This window comes from Danaus plexippus (genome assembly GCF_018135715.1).
Source record: "Danaus plexippus chromosome 9 unlocalized genomic scaffold, MEX_DaPlex mxdp_26, whole genome shotgun sequence".
NCBI lineage: Eukaryota > Metazoa > Arthropoda > Insecta > Lepidoptera > Nymphalidae > Danaus > Danaus plexippus.
In genome coordinates, this window is record NW_026869848.1 from 988718 (window position 1) to 1013591 (window position 24874).

The 24874-nt window shown below is 37.3% G+C and overlaps 2 protein-coding genes and 1 non-coding gene across 10 annotated transcripts in view; 2 read left to right on the top strand and 1 right to left on the bottom strand.

The window, feature by feature from the left end:
• LOC116767427 (rho guanine nucleotide exchange factor 19) overlaps positions 1–24874 on the bottom strand; it is a 57185-nt gene that overhangs the window by 8584 nt on the left and 23727 nt on the right. For 5 of the 8 annotated variants that reach the window (XM_032657742.2, XM_032657739.2, XM_032657744.2 and 2 more), the window contains 10 exons: positions 17314–20102; positions 16930–17027; positions 7264–7409; positions 7008–7155; positions 5879–6473; positions 5558–5697; positions 4204–4303; positions 2734–2878; positions 949–1138; positions 478–660 (listed from right to left, as the gene is read on the bottom strand). In XM_032657742.2, coding sequence (XP_032513633.2) covers positions 478–660; positions 949–1138; positions 2734–2878; positions 4204–4303; positions 5558–5697; positions 5879–6473; positions 7008–7155; positions 7264–7409; positions 16930–17027; positions 17314–20066 — 4498 coding nt within the window. In that variant the 5' untranslated portion in view covers positions 20067–20102. Of the gene's footprint in view, positions 1–477; positions 661–948; positions 1139–2733; positions 2879–4203; positions 4304–5557; positions 5698–5878; positions 6474–7007; positions 7156–7263; positions 7410–9296; positions 9498–9802; positions 9918–12202; positions 12399–16929; positions 17028–17313; positions 20103–24874 lie in introns of those variants that run through there. The other 3 variants (XM_032657747.2, XM_032657746.2, XM_032657745.2) reach the window with 3 other exon arrangements.
• On the top strand, positions 6842–6913 carry Trnae-cuc (transfer RNA glutamic acid (anticodon CUC)). Its single transcript has one exon. It is a non-coding gene; the product is annotated as a tRNA-Glu (tRNA).
• LOC116767770 (Bardet-Biedl syndrome 1 protein) overlaps positions 15024–24874 on the top strand; it is a 40245-nt gene continuing 30394 nt past the window's right edge. Inside the window, exons 1-2 of the mRNA XM_032658246.2 lie at positions 15024–15254; positions 15451–15515. The gene's annotated coding sequence lies outside the window, so the exon portion shown is untranslated. The remainder of the gene's footprint in view (positions 15255–15450; positions 15516–24874) is intronic.

The window sequence follows — 24874 nt, forward strand, 5'->3', positions numbered from 1 at the left end:
CAACAAAGCAACATTGTAGCTCCCTTGAGTATCTGGAGGAATTGTTTATCGGATTATTCTGCCTGCGTCTACGTTTCTTGCTTATCCAGCAATCAAGATAGACGCAATCATAATATTTTCATAGCATATGTGGAAAGATTTTTACTGAGATAGTTGTTCTACAATCTACGAGTTCATCCTCACTCAAGAGACGTAGCCGAGCATTATATTGTTAGCTATAAAAATATTTATCAAAGGCCTCACTTAAAAAACTGTTGAAAGTATTTTCATTTCAAATTGAGTTTAATATATAGAACACAAAACGAAAATGTTGACCTTCACGACTGTTCCCTACTAAAGTCTGATAGCATGAGCAGTTTGTCGAAAATCACTAACATGGTATGTATGTGATATACGATGAGGAGAATAGTGCTGGAAGAGACCATAGGAGGGGGTGTGGAGATGAGTCAAGTGACGGGTGTCTTGCGTTGAAAGTACCTGGGAGTATAGCAGCGAACAGGGTGTCGAACTCGTGTGGAGGAAGCACCAGGGGATCTCTGAAGGCCGGGTGAGACATGAACTGTGTCTCCAACACGTTCAGCGAGTTGAGGTACGAGGCTTCTGATGTCAGCAGCTCAAACTTCGCCTCTTGGAGACGTTTTTGTGCTGGTGCAAGGGAACCTGGAAGTGATCATTGGTTAGTGGAACTGGTTTGTAAGATGTGACGAGACAGCACCGAGTTTTGGTTGAATCCTAACCTTTCATTTAGCAATCACAGGAAAAAATTATATTAATGACATGAAAAACTTTTAAAGAGCTGGCAAATTTTTAGATTTCGTAAGGAAAGTGTCTTCATTTACAATTAAACACCAGTATGGAAGCCTGGACTAAAGTAAAAATGCAGGATATAGTTGTAATGGGGGTTAAGAAAAAGCACAATATCAAATAGCATAGTGATAGTATACTGACTGAGGACAGCTGAGTTGAGGACCTCCGGGACCTCGCACCAGAGCGTCCTGGCGGGTCCTCGCGGGGCCACTAGTGCCATCGCGGACGGACGGGCCCCTTGGCCTCCTACACCTCCTGGACCGCCAGCCCCCACACTCCCACCAACCTCGTAGGCGTCCGAGTCTGAGTCGCCCGTCTCGCGACACGCGGACTGCGTTCAGTAATTATTCGTTAAATTTAATGAAGCGCTAATAAAACTGAATGTTTGTTAATGTAACATACACATTCCTCGACAGAGATCTGTGTACACTTATTATTTATGAAGATGCGACTGGAGACATGACAAATGCAAACAAACACAATTATATGTAACGTCTTCTACGTGGTTTCCGTTCTGGAGTGTGACGAACGTCATCATTTTAGAAATATCGGTTGAAACCCACAATGGCAAACGGTTTTGACGGTTGAACGAGCGCGCTTTGAAATATAACAAAAGCGAGCCTTACTACAGTATGTACAACTTGTGTAATTTAAAACCATGCACAAAAAATCGCTTAGGCATATATTTCGTCGATCTTTGATGTCCTCTTTAAATACGATCAAACCTCTCAACCTTGTTAACGAATAGGTGACCTTGAGTTATATATTTTTTGTATAATAGTAATCTTTATAGTTGGCCTACACGAGTGTGGCGGTGAGGTAATATCGTGTCCAAGGTTAGCACAGCATGCAATTAGTCCAATTAACATAAAGATAAAACTGTTTGTTTCAACAAATAATGTCGATCAGCATTTAACGTGCCGTGTGTATTTCGTTATAACGGTTCCCAGACAATGTTTTTAACAGCCCTATAAATATATGATCGCGAACAACTCCTTTACTTAAGACTTTATATTATTTAAAGCCGCTATGAGTCAGACAAGATGAAGAAAAAGTGTTCAATCTTTAACACTTTAAATATTTATATTAATTCATACTAAGTATTAACATTCATATTTTAAATTCTAACAGATATTAATTTTAATGAGGTCCAAGACTTTCGCGAGTTTTATTCATTTAAATGATACTAATATTTTTCGGATATACTACGCGTGATTTATTTTTGTAAAAAACTACATACTCCCGACGTTTCGGTTACTTTCCAGCAGCCGTCATCACGGTTTCATTTAAGATATTAATTTTTATTTGATGGTGATACAATAGTTATCCTAGTAAATGAAAATATTTTTCTTTAGATACAAGTCCGAAATTTGTATCTTGCACAATTTTTTATTGTAGGTAAAGTAAAATCTATGACACTAGTAATATACACGTCGCGTAGGTCCGTTTATTCATCGCCGGAGTAAGCGCTGTGTGTGATGAAATAAAACGATCAAAACAAATAATCATACCAATATTAAAAATAAGTTAAATTTTTAGATATAATTGTCGCATGTTTATTCACACAACAAACATACTTGTATATTTTGACAATTCCGAGAATAATATTTGGAAAAATACTTTGCTACGGTGACATTTTGATATAAAATTTGTCACAATATAATAATGACGCGTCTTAATTACTGGAAACTATCATGATGTCACTCGACTTATAAACGTACATACGTCTCACTGAATTAATAAACCCCCGAAGATTCTTGACGAAGATGTCTCATATAATGTTGATAGCTTTCATTATATCAATTTTAACACATTAGTCGATATTGGTAAAACACAGTTACGAACTATTTGATCGTTTGAGTATAATAAATAATATTAGTTGGTATTTTTCTTTAGACACAGTTATCCAGAGGCGAGGGTACTGACCTCAATTTTGGCAGCGTTGTAGAACTGGTAGAGCGGCTCGTGTGTGAACAGCGAGTGGGGGAGCGGCGAGGCGGGATGCGAACCGGAGGAGGCGCCGGAAGAACTTGAAATATTACCAGCCTGATACAGCCCAGCCTCCGAGTACCTGGTCACGGACACACCAGAGATATAAACGGCTCACTGTCACGTCTCCGATGATACAACACACAACCACTTTCTAATACATATGACATGTCACAAGCACTCGATATATTTATATTACGCATCAATTAACAATAGATAAAAGTCATTAATTACAAATATTAATTTTTCATCGAAGCTACAACTCACAATAATTATAAAAATAATAACAATAACAGTTTTAACGGATGACGCTTAAAAAGGAAATGTCAAAAATATTTTTAAAATTAACCGTCAAAACGAAGTAAAAAGAAAAAAATGAATAAATAATAAAAAATATATGTGAAATTTTATCAACCTGAACCCATTAAATAGCTTTAGTACTGATAAATATGAATATTGCAAAATTTTGTTGTAAATTAAACACGATTTCCTATACTCGGACACATCGCGGAATAGTCGTGCGTCGCGCGAGTGTGACCGCTGACGGCCGTCCGCCGAACACACGCGGCTCGACTGAATGTTACGTTGATACAAGCGGAATAATGTGCGAGACATGAGATGTAGCGGGCTGGGAGCTGTATCACGCTTGTACGCGGACAATGCCATGATATACAATATTTATTTGTTATTATAGAAGACATTGTTAAGGCTAATACGTTTGTGTACAAAATTAACAGAGCGTATTCGTTTCGTCAAACTAAAAACTGTCTGTTACAGCGTTTCTAACTTATGAATACTTTACTTATTCATGAACAGTCTTTTAGTAAATAAGGAATCTTATTTTTTTTTACTGAAGGTTAAAAGAGAAGTCAAAATCCTTTGTATGAAAAATTGATAAGAGTTTACATTAAATCCGCTTCCGCTTATGACTTACACGTCAAGCGGTTTAGGAACTGGCTCATGAGTCATCAGGCTCGTAATGCGACGGCGATCCTCGCCAGATAGTTATAGGTATCGGTAGCTTATTTATGAAATTTATGTTCACATCAAAACACTATACAAAATGTCGGAGGAAAATATAAAATTATATCATTGATACAATCCCAATACAACACCGACGTTATGTACTGGATTTATTAAACCGATCGTATTCTATCAAAGATCCTATTGAATCAATAAGACGAGACGTCAAGGCCGAGACGGCACAATGGTAATAAATTGTTACACTCGAGGATGCGGCTAATAACTACGTCACCGACCCCTACCACGAGTTCGCAGAGATCTCAGGTTCAAATTCCCTCACATCGATAGTTTCATGTGAGAAGGTTAATGAATGTTAACGAGGAAAACTTTTGGTGACGAAGTGGGGTCGTGGTAAGGGCAACGAATTTGATATATGTTACTTACAGTGAGGACGCGTTCCCGGGGGCGCAGTCCGCGTACCACGAGGTCCTGGTGCGGGCCACACGCTCCTTGCGAGACAGGGTCGGCAGCAACCGCCTCAGCTCTGACACCAGAAAATAAGGTTAGACAATTGAGGCAGTGGACTTCAAACTATCAGTAGAGTATTACATACTTTGCATCTTATGTGAATAATCTTGCATATGCATGCATATATTACATTGCATGCACGACTCGCATATGCAATTACAGAACATGCCATACGAAGTGAACAAACAAATGAGACGTTTATTAGAACGTGTATCGCGTGCGGATACTTAGATCACACTGAACGAAGATCACAGTACTAGTCTAGTCCACAGTCTCAGTGTACAGTCTAGTCCACAGTCTCAGTGTACAGTCTAGACTACAGTCTCAGTACATAATCTAGTCTCGGTCCACAAGGTTGTATACGATGCCGTCTCAGTGTAAGGTCGGTCTCGTTATTGAATAGCGCGGAAAATGACATTTAATACTTGTATGACGTCACGGCTTGTTGACTTTATGACGAGTGAAGATATAAAAATATGTCAGACGTGTTCAGTATGAGGACGGCGTCTGGTTTCAGTGATGGAGGATGGAGCGGTTTGAGTCAACGTGGACTATGATATACACAAAGTCGTGACAGTGTTCCGTTAATATGAAAGCTGGTGATTCAAGACACTGGGGACATTGAGTGGAATTAAGAGAATCCGTTACCACAGAGCTTGTGACGTTTAGAACGGACGGTGACGTACACGGACAGAGACGGTGCAAACATACAAAGCGGGGAGTGTCGCGCCCACAACCTCTACCTCTGCAGTCTTAAATAACTAATATATACGCCCGTATCAAATTGTGTGTTCGTATAGTTCTTGTTATGTCGGTTTTCTATATTAGTTATTGACAGACGGCCAGAGGCACTGACCTCTGTTTAGCGCTGCCTTCGTTCTGTCTATTATATCGATGGTCTGTAATCTGTATCGAGACTGAGGAAATAACGGTGACGGATTATATTAAACCTTAGTATAGTAAACATGAAGACGAACCACCCTTCGTCATGGAGTTCGTTAAAAAAAATAAAAATTTTCTTTATATCCACGATATTTTTCTGTTTGGTCGTCTCTCTGAGCGAAACCAGAGGAAAAGAGATCGTTACGCTCAGAGGATTCACTTTAATATCAAATATATCATCTGCATCAAAGCTAATTCTAATTAAACGCGATAAGAAAAATTAAATTAAAATATATTATTTTCTTTGTTAAGAACTGTCTACGTAATGTATAATGAGGTATTTGTATTGAGCGGGCAGTATGTCGGGTGCAAGTTCATGATATAGAACCTTCGTTGACAGCGCTAAGGTCAGTGTGCGTGTTGTGTGCGGGGTGGGGGGGCGGCGGCGGTGGGGGGAGGGCTGGTCTCTCCAGCGCCAGGCAGGGGGAGGACTCGGCACGCATACCCTCGCGGCGGTCGCTCTCGCTGCTGTAACAATGTACCAACATTAGTATAGTCTGTGGGAGACGTCGGTTCACACTGGACAGCCACACAAGGAGGTCGTATATAAAGCACTTGTTCCAATAGCTTGTGAAGCCTTTGTAATTATAAGGAAATGTCACAGCTGTGAAATTATTCCGAGGACACACAAAGCATCGTAAGGACGTACCAGTTGCTGAAGCCGGAGTCGCCGTCGATGGAGTCGGTCAGGTAGAACGTGGAATTGGTGATCTTGAGTGCGCTGGGAACGTCCGTGTTGATGTCGACGGCCATGGAGGTGGCTCGCCTGAACCTCGACTTGAAGGAGAAGTAGGCCTTCCTGGACAGGGTGCCGCTGTTCTTGGTGTCGCTGGTGGGGGTCGTGGGTTTCTCGGGCGGCGGTTTATCCGGTAGCGGCGGTGGAGCGTCTCCATTGCTGTTCCTCTTCTCCGTGGCCCTAAACGCCCCCTTCTCATAGACGTTCCTACCAGCTCCAGACACGTTCTTGCTCTTCTCGTACGTCCAAGTCCTGGTGGAACACTTCTCGCCTATTACAGTCTTCAGCTCTTCTTTGAACGTTCCACTGATTTTTGCTGCGGGATTTTCTACTTTATGGAGAATGTTTTTGGTATCGTGGAAATTGATGTTGCTGTACACGGGTTGGGCCTCGGGCTTCTCGTAGTTGGCGTATATCGGGGACTTCGCTTTATTTTGATTCTTGGGTACATCGTACGTCCCGTTTTGGTTGCTCGATGATTTGTTGAACGGTTTTCCGTCCATCGCCACTGTCAACAAAATATATTATGAGTGTTTGTCAAAGGATAAGATTCGTGAGTCGTGACCTACATTTGAAATCTTTATTGTTCTCTTATCTATTTACAGCAACAGAATATATATATAAAAGATCAGTAATATGTACAGTGATTGATATATAATAAATAATGTTTCTAAGGACAAAAGGGGTTTATAAAAATTTTAGACAACAACTACTTTTAGAACCACTACGTGTTCCGTAATGCGTATCTTCCTGTATATACGGGACCCCGTTACATATCAAGCGACGCGGATGAAGTCGCGAGTTTCATCTATAAATAATATTATAATTTTAAACTATTTTTGAAATGCATGAAATATTTTGTTCCAGCATCCATCATCCGATATGGTCTAGTGGCTAGGATACCTGGCTCTCACCCAGGAGGCTCGGGTTCGATTCCCGGTATCGGAAGAAACTTTTTTGAAGTATTTTCTCTAAATCTTTTTGTTTACTTTTTTTTATATATGACAGTATTTATAGCGTATTCATTAACATCAATGCTAACCAGAGTATCGTTTGGTGAGATTTCTCTTAATCTGCTTCATTTTCTTCTGAGCAGCGTTCGCGATCTTGGTTAGAGTGTAGGGCCCACCGTTGGGCGGCGTGGGCAGACGCGAGGAGGGCAGAGTTGGGGGCAATTCGGGAGGTACAGTCTGAAATACAACCATCGCTATGAGACAGTGATAAACTAAAAGAAATATCTTGCACCATTAAGGCTTCTAATCGGATATCGCTGTAGTACTTAGCCATATTATCCTCACCTTATCCTGGTCATCAGTGTCGGTGTCACTATCAAAGGAGTCAAAGTCGTCATCAGGTATGGGCGGGGGTGTGTGGTGAGTGGGATTGGCGGCCGGTGGTGGCTCAAGAGACTCATACACATGGCCCGAGTCGCTACTGTCACAGTCTGGAAAGAGAGGAATTACACACTATTTGAAAGACATCAAATATAGACAAGACGTTTCTATTAACCGGTGATCGAATTTTCCACGCCATAGGACACAAATCTTAGTTATTCTCGGCGTAGATTGAATCTACGGTCACGGACTCGATGTCCGGATATTGAAAATATTCGTGCAATCAAATCGATTGTTCTGTTTACAGAAATGAAACATCCCTTGCAAACAAGTATATTATATATATAGCATAAACCTAGAGAGATTGGTTATAAGATAGAAATAATACGAGTGTTGCATCTTAGAGAATTTATATTGATTGTATACAAATTCATTAATCTGGGATTATTTTATTGTTTATCGGAGTTTATTTAATATTACGTAATGATTGGATATTTCCGTCGTTTCTCTTAAAAACCGGATAAAGTATTTCTTTCAATGCTTTTTACTCTCTATCCATAGGACTAGCTGAGACAGGAAGTTCTTCTAACTTGAGTATAGATTCCGTGTCCATGTTGGTATAAAATATAGTTGTTATAGCTTCTTTCGTATGTACCAAGTAATGTGAATCAATTTAAAATTTGTTTTAAGAGACAATACTTAAATTGTACCGAAATGATATTCCTCCTTTACTCTCAATTAATAAAGGAAATAAAATTTACGGACTTGAAATAGAAGCAGACTCGACACATTGGTTTATAATTTTTTTTATTTTACTTAACTATATCTGACTTCGTATGTTATAAGCAATAAATAAATCCTGACAATGTATGATTTTTGTTTAGAAGAAATTCTTCAAATCGATTCCGCACTTCCGTAATATAATTTTTGCAATATAACTACACGACTGGTGGATAACCGAACAAAGAACAGGTATTTAAGAACCAGGTAGTAAAATATAACGATGCTTGCAAGTTACAACTCACAGGTGAAATTTATAAGATATTGCCAAAAACCTGTAAGCGATTCATTCATAACTAGGCAGATAAAAAACAAGGAAATCTGAGAGTGCAGACATTACGTAAACAAGTCTGTTCTCAAGTCCGGAATACATTGTTGGCGAGATTGTGAAAACTTTGGGCGTGCGTGCTGGTTAAGTCGCTACACACATTATATAAGCGAGGGCCTTGACATTTCGTTGCGTTTTGTGCAACGCTACGAACTGCAAATGTGTACAAGCTGTTAGGTAATTAGTACTATCGATAGGAATTTCTCCAACTTTAGTTTAGCGAATGTTTATTTGAATAACGAAATCATTAGCTTGTGCCGATCGTTTTGTCGCTAATATTGATATTAATTATAAATCCAGAATCACGACCACTAATATTCAATAATATTAACAAATTAATGGCAAGTAAATTACGTTATACTTAAAACATTATTCAGTATCAATTATAATGACTCATTTAGATAGCGTAAAAACAGGTTGCGAGCATTTCCTAATGTGTTCTACCTGTTGGGGCGGCTGTTGTTTATTCAATGAGTGACGGGATGAGTGAAAGTGATCCTATCCCATAAGTCTATCCCGACATAAAGCAAGTTTGCATTACACTAACAGGTTATTTGAACGTTCTAGACGGTTAAGCATTTATTTATAGCAGCGGTTACATTCATTAGTCGCTAACTTAACTCGCAGTTTTTTTTTCATCGCTATATATACAGATATTGCTATTATTTTATTTGTTACTAGCGTCTTGTACTTTATACAATAAAGCAAGAATATTCCAGCATCCCACTTTGTTATGATTCGCAATACGTTTAAAAAAAACTTATTGGAAAAGACTAAGATGCCTTTGTAGATATATAACCAAGCCCCTGAATTTAGTTATTTCATAGACTTTACATGACCCGCATTCAATTATTATATAACCAATAACAAGAGAGTTATCGTGGCATACCAATAAACGCGATGAGATCCTGGATCTCAAACTCTCCATCCCTGAGAACTGTCCTAACACTCATCCACCAAGACTGCTCCAGGGCATCAATGAACTTCACTTTATCCACATCCTGACACACCCTGGACTCGTCGTTCTGGCTATAGAACGGACACTTGACACTTGTCTTCATATACACTTTGGTCGGAGATGTCACGGACACTACAAACAGTCAAGGCGACGTAAATATTGATTCGGTCCTGATTTCACTCGGTATAAAGGCTGAATGTAGTGAAAGGGCGATCGATCTCTAAAAGGCATGAACATAAAGCTCAGTGCAGGTCCTTGGTAATTTAATAAGTCGTTTTGTAACAGTCAGACAACTTTGGCACCAGCAAGTGAGAGAAAATGTTATCAATGTCCCGGTGTCACAACCTCTGAGTCATCGGAGTGACTACCAGAATTCGTCATTAACACCTTATATGATAAGGACGTGAATCAACAGAGCCGAATCAATATTACAGAACCTTGGTCACCACAGTTTCTCCTTATGGTCAGCAGTTTCGCTTGACCAGCTTTCGATGGTCGCTCGGAGACCATTTTGGCACATTTTCATATCCATCAGCGCGTCACCGCATTGGCCTGGAGAATGTCAGTGTTTATTTGTAATGATTCGCGTTATGACCGCCCCGTCGGCGGTGCTCGTGAGTACTGTGCTTAGTGAAAAATATAAACGAGATCGCCTCAGCAGCCCGGGCTCAGGGTCGACCGGTCGGTCGCCTCAACAGCCGGACCGAGTTTTTATATTATTATATTCATATTATAATAACGCAAACAAATTGCTTGCTCGATACACCTCGCCAGTGTCACGCTTGACTTGTATTACATGAAGCTGTACATATAAAACGAATAGTTGGTGGAGACGTGATAATTGAAATGGTTCTTTACTTAATTCGCTATAAATTTTTATATACATATTAGTATCATTCAGCCAGGTCTACTCATGTGCTGATTGGCATTATTCTTATTTTCATCATCATAGGTTTGGAGAAAGGTAACTAACTGTACGGTTGACTCAAAATACCGAAATTCAGTATTATTGTAAGCCTTAAAAGTGAGCCCAACTCTCATAATAGCTTCTATATTAGCGAGGGTGACGTAACTATGTCCCAAGTCGATTCCTCCGTGTGTACCGAGCAGCGAGCTATGCCGTAGATACAGTAACTACATAACAGCCTTGCAATCAGAGCATTGCATTGCAAAATTGAATCAGTTTCTTGCAACGGATTTATCTTTAGTTGTGATTTATTTGTCCAGTTAATAACCGAATTTGATACAATGGAATATTAATGTGCTAGAGATTAAATATACTATTTAAATTGTCCGAGGAGTATACAATGTCAGTGCGGTCGGGGGGCGGGCTAAATATCCGTAATGGTTATTAAGTAAAATGCTTATAATATTCATATTTAGTGTGTACACACCATGACTATATAGATAATATTATCTTCCATAGTATGTAACTTTCGACACGCAATCGACTTTCTATGCGAGATGGAAAAATGAGACAATGAGTTTCTGTTGTACCGTACTAACATATTATACGAAATTATAACATTTGCGTGTTCATAGACTAGAAAATAAGAAACGATTTATGAACGTTTATTTTACGTTGTCATTGAATTCACTTTTGACAATGAGTTCGAGCGGCTTGAAGCGGCGAAAAGCGAGCTCGTTTTGTGAACTCGCGTCATATTAAATCTTATATCAATTCATTCCTCGCTTATGGTATGTTTTCTTGTTAATATATATTTCTAAGGACACTGTGTAGTGTGTCAAGAACAATGTATCCGTATAGCAATGTCAGCGTTCTGGCTAGTTGCAGGCTAGTGGGCCGAGACGGGCCGGATACATATTGTTTGTGTGTTCATTTTCACATATACAGTATGTATGTTTAGTGCATCTATTTATCCTAAATGTAAGTTAGATCGTTTCGTGGATTTAGTTCCTCTGTGAAAAGGCAAGAGACGTCCCTATTTTCGTGATCATATGTCGTATATTGTTCGTGTATAGTCGGATATTATTATAGTGAGTAGTATTGTGTGTTACGATGGTGTATCGTATTGCCTCACGAGCACCGGACAAACAGACAGAGAACGGCCGGTTTATATGTTACGAGCTATGGAAGTTTCAATAAAGTGTGACCGTAATGACGATTTTGTTTAAATTTATCACTATATTCGGGCAATTTAAATAAAAATATATATTTAATTTAAGCCGTGATAATAAGAATCGGTTTATCGAATGTATCTATATGAAAACACTATTCAAATCATTCGTTTACTATCAGTTAAGTTTCAATCGTGACGTTCGATCTAAGACAAAACCTGTTATTATTAAAAGTCCGTTTATTTAACTATTATATCATAAATCGTTCTGCTTTCACGAAAAGAAAGCTACAACCAAGACCTCTGATAACATTTAATATTGATAAAGTTGAAACCACTCTCGTGCCTATTTAAATAATCGACTCTAGTAATAATAGCCTTTATATTAATCTGCTTACATAATATAGGAAATGCAAGTTTATATGGCAGCGACCTTGGGATTTATCGAACAAATGTTTTTTTTTAAATACCTTCCTGTAAATCGGCAGAGGTTTGAAAAGTTAGTACCTATTTTAAAAGTAACCTTGAAGGTTCAACAGTGTGTGATTAGTTTGCAAATATATATTTTTTACTTTTATGAGATAGAACGTATTCGCCATGAAATTCAATCGAGAGCTAAACGAATTTTTTTAATAACATCGTGATAATACACTGTTAAGAAATAACAAACAGTGTAGCTTTAATGTAGCGAAGCGAACCGAGACGCGACAAGACGGTAACGACAGACGATTTAATAAGTATATAAAAGTTTTAACATACGTTAACTTAGAACGCACAGAAATGACATACAAAGACACAACGACAGATCGATGTCCTGATCTAAACGGTAACACTAAACGAAATAAACACTGACATTCATTGCAGCGACGCCATCATATTAAATGATTCCAATAACACGGTATAATATATTATTTCACTTTCACTGCGAGCGTTCGAACGCGTGCGGCGTGTGCGCGGGCGCAGGGCTAACTGGCGTCGCCGGCGACTCCGCCCCCCTCGCCTGGCCCACAACCCCCACGCCTGGTTACACCAGTTCCATCAACGAAGCACCCCTTGGCCCTCCAGCTAAACTAGTTCCACATACAAATAATCCAAAACAAAGCTCACCTCATTTGTTAAGTTGTCTGATGTTTTCAAGTTTCAACCCGACTGCTTCGTAAATTCTCATCTATTATTATAAAATTCTTTCCTTATTTATCGTTTCGTTTATTGTGTTTATGTTTGTTTAAGACATGTTTAGATTTTAGGATTCTTCGCGATGACAATAAAAAATGAGTTTGCTTTGGAAATTTTGAAAACAATCAGATTATTTTATAACATTCATTGATAAACATCAAACGGACGGGTTTGTTTACGAGTTTGCAGGAATGATATCGTTTTATTTGATTCACTTCATATCAGTGGAATTCCTTGTCATTGGGGGACTGGAATTAGTTCCACGACCACCAACGACCAGGAAAAGCTTACATATGCAGCAATCGTTTTGTATTTGATTTTTATTTATTAATATTATATATAAACGATATGTGTAACGAAAATAACAATTCCTGGATGTCCAAAGTGACTTTAAATAAAAGTACATATATATATAACAATTCCTACTTTCTATAACAATTAAATCCAAAATTCAAGTAGAATTACATTCTCGACTGGTTCTACAATCAGAATCTAGGCCACAACGTACGACGCTGTCAAATGGTTACTGCAGTATTAGAGATTAGGTTTGTAAATCATGTTACTTAGATGAAAAGGTTTAACAGTTGTACGTAGGGTAAATAAATATATATTAAAAACTGTATGTGTGTGTGTCATCACGCAACAGCTCATACCATCGAGCCAATTGAAATAACTTTTCGTACTATCATACATATCAGGCCTCTCGGCATTCCATGGAATCACCGTGCGGGTGCCGGGTCCATCGCGTTGCAGGGAGAGGAGCTTCAACAGTGCCTAGGGCTTGCGACCCAGGTGTAGATTTAAAGGGCCCCTAACTAACGCACGTTAAACGCTGTCCATTGTTCAAGCTCCTCTCTCTATCTAACCAAATATGAAACGAAACTGCTAGGGCTGCCTTCGACGCACGTTCCAAGAATGAACTGATGCTAGTTCTTGGCAGGCCTAAGTCTTTTAGCAGGTTGTAGAGAGATTTGGCTGTTATACCTCTCGCTCCTACTTCTACTGCGTACAAAATTACAACGAACCTATTCTTAGCGAGTTCGTTAGTGAGCTCATAATACTTATTGACCTTGATGGCATGATCTTTGGGGATGTTGGTTTCCCAAGGAACCGTGAGCTCTATTATCACAACGCGCTTTAAAATTCGCGAATATAAAAATATGTCCGGTCTGGAGGCCGACGCACCAATATCCTCTGGGATTTTTTTATATTATACTAATATGATTCCCGTATTTTTTTGTACGTATGAGAATAAATTATCAAAAATATTAAATGGTAATTATTATTTTGCATACCATCATTTTATTGTTACATACATACATATTTATAAACATACCTACATAATTTTTTCCAATCGTTTCCAACAAGATCCTCGTGCCTTAACTTTCATGTGATAGAAATGTTTTATTTAATAGTTCTGACGTCATCTTTGTTTACTTTCTAAGTTTCGGGTGGATTGAATTTAGCGTGACGTCATTATGTAGATCTATCCTATAGTATAGAATAGTAATGATGAAGAAAATGCAGTGACGTCACAACTGTACGAATTTCATATAGATGTAGACATATACAGCTACATCGAGGTTTTAATTGAGAATTATAAAACTATTCTGCGATATTTGATACTAGTACAGGCTTGTGACGATGTAACATAAGAATATTGCATTTTTATATGCGATTGTTTGATTGTTTGTTTGTTCACACGGATGTTTCGACGGCAGACCGTTGGATGGCATTCCTCAATCGACAGTAATATTCTACAAAATTTAACCATCATTATATAAATGAAAAATATTATTGATACAATATATTTAAGTGAAAATTTATTCGTATTTTAAGTATTGAAGATAGCACAGAAGTTTCTGGTTGGCCGTTAAACTAGCAGAGTTTGTATGAAACGTTAAATTGAAGATATTGTATGATTAGCATAGTCTCGTTATCGGGATCGGAACCGGCGATCTCTGGGATGTCCGATACGTTGTCAAGGATTTAAAAACTTATGGGCTTATACCAATTAAAACTAAGTAAATGAATTACACTGCGAATATATTTTAAGTCGGGTGTTATCGGGTGACATCCATTATATAATCTAGAGGTTATAATAAAGTTTGGAAAACTAGCATAATTCTAAGTTTTCCATATTAAAGAATCATACGTAATTACAGCAAACTACATCTTTCGCATGTCTCTTAACAAACGCGTCGTTAGTTTTGAACATTTCTAATAATGCTTTATTTATTGAATAGCACAGATCTAGTTAACAACATAGGTTCGTACTTTGTTTCTCGCTCAGTTTAAAATCGTTACGTCTTTGATATTGGTGAATCCTAACAAGGCTTTTGATATACATGTACTTATATCGAATATTATATTTTATTAATATTTTAGCTTTAATCTCAACGATATTTGTAGAGTTATGTTTACTTTAAAACGGATGTAGTTTCGTCATTTACGAGTAATGGTTATGTTACGGTTGTATTATGAAGATAATGAAAACAGAGAAAAAATACGTGTAGTACGTGTTCGTGGAAACTATGAAAGTGGGAAAATCGATACAATGATAGACATGATTTTCGCTTTCATTGATTGAACAGTCCAAGGGATTTAAATCTCTATCTGATTCCGACATATACAGGTATATAAATATCTTTATATTATTTACTATAAAACGACGTGGCAAATGTCACTAGTATTAAAATTATAATATGCTCATAAGAATTAAAGTAAAAGTAGAAATAAAATAAACCTAAAGAAAAAAGTTCAATTATTTTGTTCCGCAATAGATTCTGTGAAACTATTAAAAGTTGCGAGCATTACATTCACCGTTTCAGATACGCAAAACATCGGTGTGGCACAACCTTAAGAAACACTGCAACTGATCGCCGGGCGGTATCAGGTATGTGGAAAACGTGGAGCATTAGACACATCACTGCGTGAGGTAATCAACGTGATGACCACTCTAACGAGATACGTCAATGCGATGAATCCGAACGCTTTCACGAACTAACGGTGTATTGGTGGTTCAAGTGATTTTGGTCGATGGATCTCATTGCTGTCGTAGTATACGGTCAAGGATGAGTAACCCGAGCTCCGTGAGAACGTATTTTTGTCTTCATTTCAACGACATGTATTACGTTTCTCCTTTGTTCTGAACGTCACTACGGCCTTGGGAGCGCGGCTGCGGTATGCGAGGGTAGATTAAAAGATTTTATCGATCATCAATGTTTAAAAATATGAAATATTTATATAAAGATATAGTATGCAGTAGAAGCTGGGGAGTATTTATGTGTATAGGTCGATGGGTATCGTGCCAGTTAGACCCACTTGTAGGGAGTGTAACGAAAAATCGATAGGGGTAGATTAATACGAAGCAATTTACTATGTGGTAATTGTTAATAAATCTGACAGGAATTTATAACGAAATATATGTAAATGTCAAACAAAGCCGTGTCGACAACGGAATGTTTAGAGGTATAGATCTTGTGTGATAGTTGCGTCGGCGCAGGAATCCGGCGCCAATTAAGTCAAACACCCACAGCGGCGACGCGTGCGCATTTAAACCTAATCCGGAAGGTTCATGAACTTGCGCGAACTAACTAGAGTTTATATAAACTATTGACGTTCATCACGTTACGTAGCTTCCGTGCGTAGTCACAATAGTCGTTACACTAATTGGAATATAAAAACTTAGCGGAAAGAACTCATTAGCTAATCAAATGACTGTCATAGACGCATTGATACGTAATAGGGAACACTTGAGTTATAATGCAATTTCCGAACAAATACGCACAATGTACGTACAAACTTCCTTATTGTTATTATTTATTACAATAGTTAAAGTGAACGTGAATTAGGAATAGTGTTGTTTAATGTTTCAGTCATAAGTCAGCAGCGCCATCTAGGATGTCGCGTTGGCATCTGCTTTAAATCGTGTTGTTTACAAGCTGACAGCTAGATGGCGGTTGAGTTAAAGTCACCGCTTACTTTCGCAGCGAAGATTTATTTTTAGTTTTTGTTTTAAATATTGCGATAAATTTAAAAAATCTGTTGCATTTTTTAAAGTAATTAGTTTTTAATATTTTCAAATAAATAATAGTCATGTAATAACTAATATTTTACGTTGAGTATACTAACCTTAATGCGATTTAAGACATTAGCAAATATTCATTTAAATAAAACTAATATTTTCGGATGTACCTACTACCAGTTTTTTTTATTTTACTAAACTACACACTCCCGACGTTTCGGTTACTCCGCAGCAACCGTGATCACGGTGATCGCGGGCGGATGAGATGAGGATGTATACTAACCTTTGTCGTGACTTTGCTTGGGTGAGTTCTGCCACTGGTCACGCACCTTCTGCGACCAGCTCACCGGACTCTTCCTGCCGCGGCTCCGTTCTCGGACTCTACAAATTATGAGATCCATGTGAATAATAGTCATACATTATAGTCCACAACCTGCCCGTGCAGACGCCACACTGACCCGGCCGTTGGCAATATCGATCTGATAACGTTGTTTACACGGCACTTTTGTAACTCACGGCCGATATCCGATCATTTTTATAGGTCATCGAAACACAGAACAGGTAGCCAACGATAGTGTTAAAGTTTGATAAAGTACTTAGTGTACCTAAACTAGATTGGTGGGTTTTAAATGAGCTGTTTGTATTGTAACTGTTTGATGTCACTTACATGATGATCTTCTGGTCGGGCTTCTCCTCGTCGGACACGTCGACCCAGTCGTCGCTCCTGTCGCTGACGCTGGTCTCGCTACAGGGAACCTGGAACGCTATCTCCTGTCCGTTGTAACTGATCACCGACCGTTGACCGTAAATGCTGTTCGTCTTCTGTTCGCTTGAAATTGTCGAATGGCTGATATTGGACACGTTGTCGAACGACAGACGTTTCTGGACCGCAGACGATAATTGCTTCTTGAAGTTGTTCCGAAGCTTCACCATGCTGGGACTATTTGGTATGCTCTCATAGCAATGTGAGAGAGACGTCCCATCGCTATGCTTTATAGTGTCATAGATGTTCTCCGTCTCATTGTACCCGGTGTACTCGGAGGACACATTCGAATGCCTGCTGCTGTAACTCGGGCTATTTTCTTTGGATTTAGGTGGACGAGGTGGTATTTTCTCGTATATTCTATCGGGGCCGATTTTTTCGTAACTGACTGTGGATGTTCCGCTCACTGATTTGGTTATGGTGTAGTTGGAAGTATTAGTATCACAGGTGAACGGGTCGTAATGTTCAGCTATCTGAATCCCTGAGCTGGAGGTGTGACAGTATGGTTTGACTGGCGACTTACAATATTCATATCCGTCATCGCTGTCTCCGTCGCCTCTGGTTCGCTCTTCCAAATGGTCACCACACTGCTCGTAGTTATGAAGACTGCTTTCGTCACCTTCTGGATGTGATCTCATTTCTAAAAGGCACTGGTATATATTTTCGTCTTTATTTAACACCGGTTCGTCGTCTTTGGGTATTTCTGGTAATGGGCAGTTGATCTTCGAACTTCTGTCAGTTTTGACAGGTATAACCACAACGTCTCCAGCCTCACGCGGTTCCAGTAATTCATAGTCATCTTCTATATCTTTCGCGTTTTTCACCCTTGAAGTGTATCCTATCAGCACCTCGTCATTGCAGGCTTCTATTAAATTGCTCTCGAAGTCCGAGTTGTGGTCGTCGTCAACGTTTTTCAATTCAGTTTCAGTAGTTACTTGAGATTCGGCGTTTTCTTGAGATTGCTCCTTATCATTTCCGTTACTATCACTACAACTGAGCGTACTTTCATTCATTATCACAGATACGAAACCGTATGTACTATCAGATCCAGACTTTTCGTGATCGGAATATATCTGTGTACTTTTCCTCCTCCACAAAAACGAATCGTTGGGTGTTATATGAGTGTTTAATTCCTGGTAGGAATTTTCATCATCCATAGAAACGTTATTTGATGAGACATTAGTAGCATTATCTGATGAATTCATGATAGCGTTCTCATTGGCGTCTTCTTGAATAATTTCGACTAGGTGTAAGGGCATTTTGTCAGAATGGATATAATTAGTTTTGAACTTTCTCTTATCATATACAAACTCCTTCTTTTTTTGATTTTCATCCATCGTATTAGTAGTTTTCTCAGGCTTGTCTGATGTCTCTACCTCTTTATCTGAAGGCTTATTGGTTCTGGATGTTTCTACAGTTAAAGGCTTAATTGTTTTTATTTTAGGTACGCCGTCTTTTAATACAATATTTTTTGTTAAAACTAATGACGATTTCTTTACAGGTACTTTAGGTTTCTCTTTAATAGCTACTTTGTTACCAGATTCTTGGTAAGTTGATTTTTTAGTTACACTGCTGTTAGCTTGTGATCTTATTTCACATTCAAATTTTTGTATTACATTCTTTACCACGTTTTTTTCAGTCGGTACTTCAATATTTTCTGTTTTTGGTAATTCCTTTGTTTTTTGTTTCGTAGGCGTCCCATCTAAAGAGTCGGAACCACTCTGTTGCCCACTGGAATCTGGATACTTTAATCGTTTTTTTAGTGATTTTGGTATTTTAGTCCCATCAGATTTGGAACGTATGACACGAAATTTCACAGGCGATCCATTGGTCACAATGAGCTTATCAATAGAATTTACACTTGAACATCTCTTTTTGTATCCACGTTTTCTAGAGTTTCTTCTTTGTCTTAAAAGTATTTTAACGTTTGGACTTGAACTAAGCGTAGATGAGGGCGTGGAACTATTACTAGCGGAGTGTCTCGACGCCGATTGCAGGTTTTCGATTGTTTTGGCTAGTTTTGACTGTTTTGTTTGGGCATTATTACCCTCTTGGATGATGTTATTAAACTTCTTCGTCAGTTCCGACACTTTGTTGCTGGTGATAGTCATCGTAGTCTTCGTTACTAGAGGCGGCCGTCGATAAGACGCAGATGCGCTTCTCGTTTTAAAACTTACCTTCCTGAGTTGCTGTTCCAATCTTTTTCTGGGCGACGGCATATCCATGGGTAAGGTATTTGTTTTACTTTTCCGCTCTGTTAGCTTTGCATCATCTCCTCCGCCAGTGCTCCTCTTGTCGTCACTGTCTTTAATGGTAGCTATTTGAGCATAATGTAGTATGGGTTCTCGTTTTGGCTCAGATGGCGAAAAACTTTCAGATTTGACTGTAGCGTTTAAAAAGGCTTTTTTTGCGTCGTTCATATTTTTTGTCCTTTCACTCGCTGGTGGCAGAAGCGGTTTGATTGGTACTGAGTAAATGCATTTATCGTTTAAGCTTTGTCTCTGTTTTATCGCCATGTTTTCTTCGGGTAGTATTAAATTCTTTATAATTGCCTTGATGGTGCCGTGTTGTTCTTCATCCGTGTTGAATTGTTTGATTGATGTAATCAATTTTTTCCTTGTTATCGTATCCCCGTCCATTAGACTGTTTACTAGCATTTGTAATGGATATCTCTCACCGATTTTCTACGCCATCTGGAACAATTAAACCCCTCACGTTAGCGTTGGTAACTATGTTTGTTTTCGTGCATCATAAAAATACTGTAAATTGTAATACAATTATGTCACTGTGTAAATCGTGACAACTAATTGTCAACGTGACAGTTTTCTAAAACAAAGTATTATGATATAAATATAATAATTGATAAAAGTACTGATAAAATTATTTACATGTACTTTATTATAGACATTTTTTGGAAATATATTTTTGCTATTATTAGATCAAGAAAATAATTGTTGATTATTAAAAAGATTAGAGTTGTTGCGTGTTGGAAGCCTTTCAATTTATACTATCAAACTATTTAAAAAATGTTTACTTAGTTTCAAACAAGTATACGTTTAGTAACGTAAAAGTGTATTGCGCTAGAATGTTCTTAGTTGAAAAATTAGATTGGATTTAAATTAAACAAGTGAACTCCACTGACATTATAAGACGCTGGTTGTTTAAATGTGTGTATGATAGTTAGTTGATCTTTAACATCAAAATTTAAGGACGGATTTTTATAAAACTGTACCGTGATGTGGATAACACATCTTTACTCTGCACTGTTTGGATGATACTGGGTAACGCTCGTTTAGACATGATCGTGACATTTAGAGCAAATTGAGAAATATAAAATTAAGTCTTACAAAGATAAAGCGTTTGTTTATATTCAAACAACTTAGTAACAGTTCGCTTGCTAACACCCACGATCTAACACAAACAAGGTTTTGTGGTCATTTACTACCGAAATTGGGAGAGGTCAACGAACTCATCAACAAAATTATATTTCAAGTTCACAAAACAAGAGAATTGTTTTGATCCTATTGGTAAAAGTTCAATATAATACCTTTCATAATATTTTTTCTTGGTTAGTGTACTGCATTAAAATTAACAATCAATTACTGGGTAGAATAATTGAATATTAAATTGCACAGATAAGTAATGAGATCTAAGACTTTCGCGAGTATTCATTCAAATAAAACTAATATTTTATCTACATACACCCGACGTTTCGGTTACTTTGCAGCAACCGTGATCACGGGCAGCTGTAATGAGAATGTCTGTCAGTTGGTCTTGTTATTTGTCCAATAAATTAAAAACTCGCAGTAAATTCGAAAATATTAGTTATATTTTTTGCAGATATACGTAGCTATGATTTCACGTTGTCCTAATAACAATGTCTGTTATACACAAAGGTGAACTGTTGCCAATAAGGACCACCCATAGCACAGTTACCGGCATTCAGTGAAAACAATGACTCAAAAGCAGGTTAAATTAACAGATTTCAAGCCACAGTTTCTAACTGGAACGTAGGCAGTACTAGGTTGTATTCAGGACACAGTCGGTGACAATGAAGCATTGGAATTATTTTATTTACTTCAATTAAATAAACCATGTACTTCTAAACCGACTACCAACAAGATTTCTTTGTATAATTATGTCAAGCGGAAGCCAAGAATATTCTAAACAGTCGTAATTATCACTTTATATGTGAGTGTAATAATGAGGTCGGTCAGTCTCACTGTTCGTGGTGGTTGTGTATGTACATAACGTTTACTCTGCCAGTATCAAGATGCAAGTTCAAGAACTTTTCCAATGGCCTGGTCTTTGAACCTGGGTCAGGTGCCGCTTTCACTGCTCTGGGAAAACTACGATTATCGCTCTGCTACAGATATTATCACCTATTGTCTATGACACGTATGCTTTAACTTTGTATGTCAATTGTATGAAGTATATAAAGATTTCCGCTGTGAAATCAATACTACTTTTCTTTTTTTTTATTGGTACCAATTTCACATAAATCCGTCTCCACCTCTGATTACATTCTGTCATGACGTAAGGGTTAGTTTTATCCCTAGAGCGCCTGGACTCTGTCTGGTTGCGCAACAGCGCGTGTCGCCAATTACTCATTTGACATGCGCACGCGCCTAAAGCTCATAGAAAGTTGAGACGTGATGGTAATCTGTACGCCCATTACCATGCGTTATACAATTGACTTTTACAGCTATCGTTGACACGACATGTGATTTTCTACCGTTTATCCAATTTGATAATTATATCGAGTTAAGGAGATAGCTCCGACCCGAGGTTCAATATTATTTAGAGATATTATTTCTTTTATATTTTATTGAATAGTTAATATTGGACATCACAGCTTGTATGGAAGGCTTATTCGTTTAAAAACTTCGAAGTTAACGTGTTACGTTTATTCTTTTCGCGGTCGGACGTTATGATTGTGTTACAAAAATAAATTACGGCTAAATACATAAAAATTATTGTAATGTTAATAAACTTTATGTCTACACTCTATATAATATTGGAGTGTTTATTTGAAGTTTAAAAAAAATAATTCTATGAAGAATAACGTTCAGCGGAACCGTTGAAACGTAACGGACGCTGAGCGTGACGATCTGAACGATCTGTCATTGACGTTACTATAACTGTAAATATTGTTAAGTTACAAATAAATAAATAATTCTTTTAACTTAACATACACAACTATCACATAAACTTGACAGTGTGATTGTGTATATATGTATATATTCTATAAATAAATGTAATATATCCCAATTATTTCATTTCGAGTGATGTTACTATTTAATCATTCTTCATCTCAGCGGGAGATCTAATTCGTCTCCAACAGATCGTTTCGTGTTGAACATCGTCTTTAATGTGCACTAAAACCTAAGCACAGTGACATGTATGAGTAAGTGATTAGGGTGTTAATGGTGTGTCATGACGTCATACCACTGAGCGTGATAAGGCATCATCCAGATAATAAGGATAATGTTATGACGTAAGAATACATAATGCATTCTTGTAAACGATCTAAGAATGTCACCGAGAAACAATAGTGATAATTAAGAAACTTATCGCAAATTAGGATTTAAATGGAAAAACGATGAGTATTTAATATTTTAGGATATATTTTGTTTAAGTACCCGCCATTAAAATCTGCGTATGTCGGAGATACATCAAACGTGTACACACGCTCACAGATCACAATTCACGAAACATATTTTTGCTATAGATACGTCATGAATACAAACAGACAAACAGTTCTATTTGTACTTACATCGTATGGTCAATGGTCACATACCAATTTCACGCTCTGATAGGTGAAACAACTGAAACTCTCACTAAAATTATTGCAGTTGCCTTGGAATGTTTCAATAAAAAAATATATGTGTTACGAGATAAATGAAGTACTGTTAGGTTAAAAAAAAATTATATTCGTGTTTTATATTTAAAAAAAAAAAACAGCATTAAACTAAAGTTAAAAATCTCAACACAACGTGGAGAACAATATAAAAAAAAGGTATGCGAATATGCTAAATGTATTGTCTCTTATATTGACTAGAAATATGTAAATGATATTAAAAATTTAAACAAAAATTTGTTTGAAAATTTAAAATAAAAATGTTAAGATTTTAAATAATTCAAGATTAAATTATTGAATAGAAATATTTTCTCACGTGTTTTTTATTAACTCTGTTCTAATAATATCACGTTTTTGTATAGACTTGATATTGTAATTCGTAATGTTGATTTCTTCTTCTTCTTGTATGTAAGATATTTGTTTCACAAGAACCTAACATTTTTTGCCTGCATACATCCCATTTATCCCAGAGAAAAAGTATTCCTTAACGGAAACATACCCCGGAATCCAATTTAAATTCACTGGATAATATTTATCTCCGAAAAACGCTTTAGGTAGTAACAGGATATAGATATTTGCTGAATCTATCTTACTTTATGTTGTCACTAAACACTACATACGCAACGTTACCAGCAATTTATCCATAAACCTGCGTAGAAGCTATCATAGGCGAGAATTTATGAATGAAAAACTAAAAAAAAGCTCTGAATTTAGTGTGATGATACATAAGACATACGACACAAAACTTGTGGTTAGTTACAGACGTCTCATACTCGCTTCAATAACTAAAAATAATGCACTATACGATGAATTCCAACGTTTTGTATTGGTTCACGGAAATATTATTTTGTATTAGATATCGACCCTAATTATTCATAGTAACTGGTACAGATTAATATTTCCAATAGCAGAATAGAAACGTCATTGTTTGACATTTAGTGACCCTACATACATTGAGGTTACTTCACAGATTTATCTATTATATATGTGTGTATGTGTGTGTGTGTGTCACAAAGTCGTAAAAGTATGTGTGATGTGTAATTTTTAATGACTTTTATATAAAAAGGTCCTACGCTCTTCTCCATATAAACTTTAAACATGTCAAATTTGAAGTTCATCTGTTCTCGCAATCCTCTTAAAAAGAGATACAAAGTTTTAGCTTCACCTATTACCATAATCAGTATTAGTCCTCACGGATGATAACAAATATAACAAATCGAGTTCACTATATAGATTTATTAATATATTTCTGAACTGAAATTATAAACGTCAAATAAACAAATCAAATGTTGACAGTATACGAAAGGCTGACAGTGACATTTATATAATAAAAAAAAAAAAATGATCAAATCTTTCAGCCAACTTCATATATGTAATTTAATATGTATATTTGATTATTAATACGACTGGTTGCTTTGTAGGTTTGTACGGCGGTGATAGTAAAGAAACTGTTATGGCATCGTCAAGGCCGGCGTTTGTTTCAAAACCATTGTGCTCGAACAATAGACAGAGTCTTGTATTTAATGTACATAAAGGGTATTGTATAATATAAATCGCTTTGATGATTTGTACTTCAAGGTATTGTCAGTGATAGTGTACTTATAA